General features: G+C 43.5%; 1 protein-coding gene across 7 annotated transcripts in view; it reads left to right on the top strand.

The window, feature by feature from the left end:
• The window catches only part of KAT7 (lysine acetyltransferase 7), a 37,234-nt gene extending 31,385 nt beyond the window's left edge, over nt 1-5,849 (top strand). For 5 of the 7 annotated variants that reach the window (XM_021715486.1, XM_021715485.1, XM_008063951.2 and 2 more), the window contains 3 exons: nt 2,838-2,984; nt 3,728-3,834; nt 4,185-4,646. In XM_021715486.1, the coding sequence (XP_021571161.1) occupies nt 2,838-2,984; nt 3,728-3,834; nt 4,185-4,286 (356 nt within the window). In that variant the 3' untranslated portion in view covers nt 4,287-4,646. Of the gene's footprint in view, nt 1-2,837; nt 2,985-3,727; nt 3,835-4,184 lie in introns of all 7 variants that reach the window. The other 2 variants (XM_008063949.1, XM_008063950.2) reach the window with 2 other exon arrangements.
• The last annotated feature ends 791 nt before the right edge of the window (nt 5,850-6,640 follow it).

Here is a 6,640-nt window from a genome sequence, read left to right as displayed (position 1 = left end):
AAAAAAGGTATTTTTATTTTACTTTATTTTTGAGTCAGAGTCTCATTCTGCCCCCCAGGCTGGAGTGCAGTGGCACGCTCACAGCCACTACAGCCTCAACCTGCTTGGCTCAAGCGGTCCTTTTGCCTCAGCCTCCCAAGTATCTAGGACTACAGGCACAGCCACCACACCCAGCTAGTATTTTGATTCACTGTAGAGACAAGGTCTTGCCATGTTGTTCAAACTCCTGGGCTCAGGCAATCCTCTTGCCTCTGCCTTCTAAAGAGCTAGGATTACAAACATGAGCCACTGTGCCTGGCCTAAATAAGATATTTTTAAATTTTTTATTATTTTATAGAGATGTGGGGTACAAGTAAGGATTAACAACACAGGTAGGCTACATGCAGGTGAGGTTTGGGCCTCCAACTGACCCTCACTTCCCCTGGTTTGGGACCAGGTAGGCTTTGTGATGTTACATGCCCTCTCTCGCTTCCCTGGTGACTGCCAATCCCTCCTTTGTGCTAATGTGATTAATGTTCAGATCCCACTTAGGAGTGAGACCATGCAGTATTCAGTTCTTTGTTTCTGTGATAGATCACTAAATATAATGGTCTTCAATTCCATCCAATTTGCTAGGAAGTAAATAAGATATTTTTAAACAGATACTTATTTTAAAAAAGGTTAGGTATTGATTGTTGACTAATATGCGACCAAGGCTTGTAGGAACTTAACCCTATATTTCCCCTAGGAGCAGTGGTTCAGTATGCACTTAATATGCTTGGTGATTTTATAAAACAAACTACTATGAATAATGAGAATCTGTTTTATAATGTTCACTATCATAGGACAGAATATATTATAGTCAAAATTAGAATTTTTAGAATCAGCCTTCTAAGGCTTTCATTTTTAAATCATCAGAGAAGAGCTGAATCAGTAAATGGTATAGTCTACTTTTGGGGAGGGTGGGACTATATACCTTTTAATAGGTAGCACTTTTTTTATAAAATTGATTTAATGGAAGTTTTCAAATGTACGACATTAGAATAAGAGTATTATAACCTCCTAATTTGTACCTATCACCTACCTTCAATAATTGCCATTTTTTTTATAGCCAGTCTTGTTTTAACCTATATTCATATCCTCCTTTATTTTGATATCTCTAAAAAGTAGGGCCTATGACACCTTTTATGAAAAACCTTTAATATCATAAATTGTAGTATTCAAATTTCCCTGGTTTTGTTCTTTGGTTTTTTGTTTTGTTTTGTTTTTAACAGTTTTTATTATTTAAAACTGTTTAAATAATAAAAGTTTGTCCTTAGGTCCAGGTAGAATTGATAGTGGGATTGATAAATTTGGCTATAGTTCACTTTTTAATTTTTTTTTGAGTCAGTCTCACTGTCTCCCAGACTGGAGTACACTGGCACACTCATGGCCACTGCAGCCTCAACCAGCTGGACTCAGGTGATCCTTCTACCTCAGCCTTCCAAGTAGCTGGAACCTCAGGTGTGCATCACCACACCCAGCTAATTTTCTTTCTTTCTTTTTTTTTGAGTTGGAGTCTCACTCTACAACCCAGGCTGGAGTGCAGTGACCACTGCAGCCTTGACCTCCTGGGCTCAGGTGATCCTTTTGCCTCTGCCTTCCAAGCAGCTGGAACTACAGGCATGCGCCACAACGCCTGGCTAATTTTTGATTTATTGTAGAGACAAGGTCTTGCCAAGTTACCCAGGCTTGTCTTGAACCCCTGGGCTCAGATAGTCCTCTCACCTCTGTCTCCCAAAGAGCTGGGATTACTATTGTAGAGACATAGTCTTGCTAAGTTGCCCAGGCTGGTCTTGAACCCCTGGGCTTAGGAAGTCCTCTCACCTCTGCCTCCCAAAGTGCTGAGATTACAGGTGTGAACCACCACACCTGGTCCATAATTCACTTTCAATCTAAAAGTTCCATTTCATTTCTTTTTTTTTCCTTCCTTTTTTGTGTTGTTGAAGTTAGCGGGTTAGTTGTTTATTGTTGACCAGAATATGAATTTTGCTTACTATGTCTTGATAAGTGTTTTATATATTTTGTATAAATTGAATGTTAGATGTTTAGATGTTAGAACTAGAGATTTCATCATTCAGAATTATTACACCAACTACCCATAGGTGGTCCTTAGAGCATCTGTTCTTAAAGTTCAAAGATAGAAAAATATAAAAAGTGAAATGGCTTCCCATCTCTGTTCCTCGTCTCCCTGGTTTCTAACACACACCTACAGGGAACCGTTGTTACTAAAGTGTCTGGGAAGCCTTCCTGAGTTTCTAGTGCCTGTTACAATAGTGCCCCCTTACGGCCATCTCGCTTGCCCAGTTTCTGTTACCTGTGGTCAGCTTCAGCTTGAAAATGGGTTCTAAATACAATACAATGGGATATTTTGCAAGAGAGAGCAGCCACATTTACGTAACTTTTATTCCAGCATCTTGTTATAATGTTCCATTTTATTATTGTTAATCTCTTACAGTCCCTAATTTATAAATTAAACTTTATCATAGGTGTGTATATGTAGGAAAAAACATAGAATTTATAGGGTTTAGTAGTATCCACAGTTTCAGGCATCTACTGGGGGCCTTGGGATATATCCTCCACAGATAAGGGGGACTACTATATAAACAAATGCAAATATACTTTCTTCTTTCTTGTTATATAAAGGCGGCATACTGTACTCAGCAGCCACACAGTGTTCCCTTGAATGGCTAAAACCCTAACTGATGTTGCAAAATTGATTATGCTCCTTAAGCCTCCTATGTTGACACACTTTTCTTTACTGTTAGGATGAGGTGTCTAGTGTTGCTAGAAAAGTCTGTGTGTTTTATTCCTGGCAGGTTATTTGCTTTCCAAAGTCGAAGAAAAAGTTGGCTCACCAGAACGCCCACTCTCAGATCTGGGGCTCATAAGCTATCGCAGTTACTGGAAAGAAGTCCTTCTCCGTTACCTGCATAATTTTCAAGGCAAAGAGATTTCTATCAAAGGTTGGTTTTTCACTTTCTCTTTCAAGTCAGGGTCTCACTTTGTCACCCACACTGGAGTGCAGTGGCATGCTCACGGCTCATCACAGTGTCGACCTCCTGGGCTCAGGCAGTCCTTCCACCTCAGCCTCCCGTGTAACTGGGACTATAGGCATGCGCCACCATGCCTGGCCTGGTTCTTGACTCTTTTAGAATTATTCATTTTTACCCACATAAGTTAACTCCGCTGAATATTCTAACTTTTCCACTTGGCCCCTGTTCATGCTTTCTAACCTGCAAAGATAACCCATCTGTGTTTCATCTGAATATGAGCATGGAAGGCCCACTGAATGTGGACCACTGCAGAGAGGTGTCCAGGATTCCAGAGCATTTGGCTTCTGGGAATGGTTATGAATTGGTTTCTCAAATCTGGAGTTGCTAACACCTTAATTCTCATGCAACTCAAGAAGAAAAACTTCGTCTTTTGGCACATGCAAAACCTAAGGAAGTCATCCTTGTGTATTTATGCAAGGGTGGGAGAATTTAGTTTGGTCTATATTTGGCCTTGACTTCCAAGGGGCCAAGAGCATTATCTTCCTATAATCTTCTTCAGTAGTTACTTGGTCCTGTCAAGTGAGTGCTTTACTGAACAGATTGAGTTGAGTGTAGGAGATTCCATCCATTGGTTTCCCCTACTAGGAAGAAGGCCTTCATGTTGAGTGGGATCCTGCACTTGGGCCAGCTTCTCAGTAGCTCTTCTGTTTCAGAAATCAGCCAGGAGACAGCTGTGAATCCCGTGGACATCGTCAGCACTCTGCAAGCCCTTCAGATGCTCAAGTACTGGAAGGGAAAGCACCTAGTTTTAAAGCGACAGGTAAGGTTGTTGTCGGCTGCTTGTGCTTTGCTGGATGTCCCTTGAGGCTTGGCAGACCAAAGTGAGGGCCTTAAAAACTCGACTGAACCCTTCCTTTCTTGAAGGAGTTTGGCTGCATGCCAACTCCTGTCCTTAACTGGCAGTGATGCCTGTTGTGGCCTGATCTTTATCAGAAGCCTCTGGTGAACTCCTGTCTCACCTTTTCACTGTGCCTGGCTGAAAAAGAAAATATTTTGAGATCTTAATATATTATTAACCCTTGGGTGATTCTTTCTTGGCTGATAATAATTTTGGAATCTGTTGAAGGTATTTAGTTGAATGTGTATAATGTTTTTTCCTGTTCTCCCCAGGACCTGATTGATGAGTGGATCGCCAAAGAGGCCAAAAGGTCCACCTCCAATAAAACCATGGATCCAAGCTGCTTAAAATGGACCCCTCCCAAGGGCACTTAGAGTGACCTGTCATTCCGAGCCAGCGAACCCCAGCAGTAGGAATCCGTACCCTAGGGATCTGTCTGTCATTTCTGTTGCTCTTGTGATTGGCAAGTACAGTATCCTTTGGGAAGGCCATCCCCCTCAGGACTGTCCTGGCTCCGACCTTCGTGTACACTGCAGACGCTGGTTCTGAGGAACTGTTGTTTCGGCCTCAGTGAGGTTGCTTGGATGCGATCTGTATTAGACTTGAGTGCAGATCTCAGCACTGACCCAAGGAGTTCTGTTATGGTACTGTACCTGTCCAGTCACTGGTTCTCTCCTCATGTTTTCTCGCCCCATGAGGTCGTGTCGTGTCTTCTAAACTTGGTACTAGTGCTTCTTGCCGCCCGGTCGCCAGACCTCCAAATATGGCTGTCACCACCAGGACCTTTCCAGTTACTCTTTACATGTGTCCTGTGGAGGGGCAGGGAAGAGGTAGTGCTTGTGAATGTGTGCGGCCTGGGAAGGGGTCCGTTCACCTTGGCATTCATTTCGCTTTAAATTTCTTCCCTCCGTTTTTATCAACAGACCTGTTTGGTATTGGGCTGACCAGAGCCAAATATATTTGAAGAGTTTGCCAGGGATTAGTCTTGGTAACAGCACGTTACCGGAATAAGATGGAGAGAAGAATGAAGGGGTGGTAATTCTGTGTTTTGGTTTGCGCTCACCTGTGGGCAGTGTCTCAGTGGAAAGGAATATATACTTCTTTTGCCTCACCAGAAAGTGCCCAGTAGTGAATATTGTCTCTTTACTCCCTGCCCCTTTTTACGTTTGCAGGTGCCAAAATAATTTCCAGTTCTCCCTTTCATGCTACCTGTTAACTGGTTAATGATACTGCACAAACCTTTTCCCCTGTACCAGTGGTCTGGGACACCTATGCTTCCATATCAGTCGCACTGATTTTGTCTGAACACCCTGGGAGACATGGAAATGATTGGAAGTGACTTCTGTATCTCAGCCCATGACTCACCAAGGCAGAATGGTCACCCCTGCCAAGGTTTGCTTCTCTTTTCAACAGTGCCTCGCCCTCCCTCTAGAACTAAAGTGTCCTGCCTCTCCACGGACTCCTCCTCCATGTCCTTTTTGGGATTTGCCACCATCCTTCTATTCTCTGGCCTCCTATTTTTGGTGTTGTTCAAGTGAAGGAAGAGATCTTCCCTCTAATTTCTCTCTGGCCCGTTATAACCTGCTATCTTGGGGCAACTTTTTGATGTATGACATGTCACCTTTCCCAGCTCGGTCTCCTGCAACACGCTGTCTTCATGTGGAGCCCTCACCACAACCCTGACTCTGGTCATTTGTGCCTTTCTCTTGTCATCTCTGTACACTACTTATAGCCACTGTGGGTTGGGGGAGCTAACTTAAGCATGTTTAATGGCAGCTCCCACCAGTTTCAGTGTCACTGTTAAAAGTTATCCAAAAGCAACTTCACTGGGGGTTTTCTTAAGGGGTCCAGGCCTTTTGCAGCAGCTGAGCCCTTCCCCAATGTGGTAGAATGTGCTCTTCTCTATCTACTCCTCAATAAAGCATGTTCTCTGCTCACGCCTGCTCCTTCACGGCTCTCATTTATGTGTGCAAATTCAGACGACCTTCTACTAATAGTGCGCTTCGGGTTTGCTTTCCTTAGCGGTCAACTGCTGAGGGATGTGGTTTGTGGCTATGGATTTTTTCCCCTGGGATGCAGGCTATCTATAGATCAGTGCTTACTCTGAACTTGTCTAGTGGTGGGACCAATTCCATCTGCCACATTTTGGTTTCAGCTTATGGGTATGTATAGCAATGACTAATTCATACAACTCATCCATTAAGTTTGTGTTTCTCTGATTTTAGGGGCAGAGGAGACAGGAAGTTGGGACAGGTCAGGGTACAATTGGTGCCTGTGGGAGCAGGTGTATCCCTTCTCATCCCCAGGCTCATTCACCAATATTGAGCAGTGTCACTGCTAGTCACCGAGTTTGCCAGCTGGAAATGATTGTTTCTGAAAATAGCTGCATTTTCCTGTAGGATATACCCAGTAGGCTGGGCACTCACATCTGTATGGTGGGAAGGAGGAGGGTGGGGATTGTATTTGTTGGGAGGGTTTTGCTCACTGTGGCCAGTAGTGGTCAGAACCTATCCTGTGGACAAACTAAGGGTCCTCCTTGCAAGGCTAGAGTCCTTTTGGCACTTATTTGGGGTGGAGGATGGGATGGAGAGAAGTAAAATCCTTCTCATTATTTATCTTAGAACGATGTGCTCGGTCTCCCTGTCCTAAATATTTGCTTCAGAGGGAAGTTTTGCCATTTTGAAAAATTGGAAGTAGGCAGTATGGACCATGAGAATGAGACTTCGGA

The sequence above is a fragment of the Carlito syrichta genome, unplaced genomic scaffold (assembly GCF_000164805.1).
Source record: "Carlito syrichta isolate Samal-C Ts95f unplaced genomic scaffold, Tarsius_syrichta-2.0.1 Scaffold307155, whole genome shotgun sequence".
NCBI lineage: Eukaryota > Metazoa > Chordata > Mammalia > Primates > Tarsiidae > Carlito > Carlito syrichta.
Note: the sequence above shows the minus strand (reverse complement) of the source record. Positions and strands in the feature narration are given on the sequence as shown.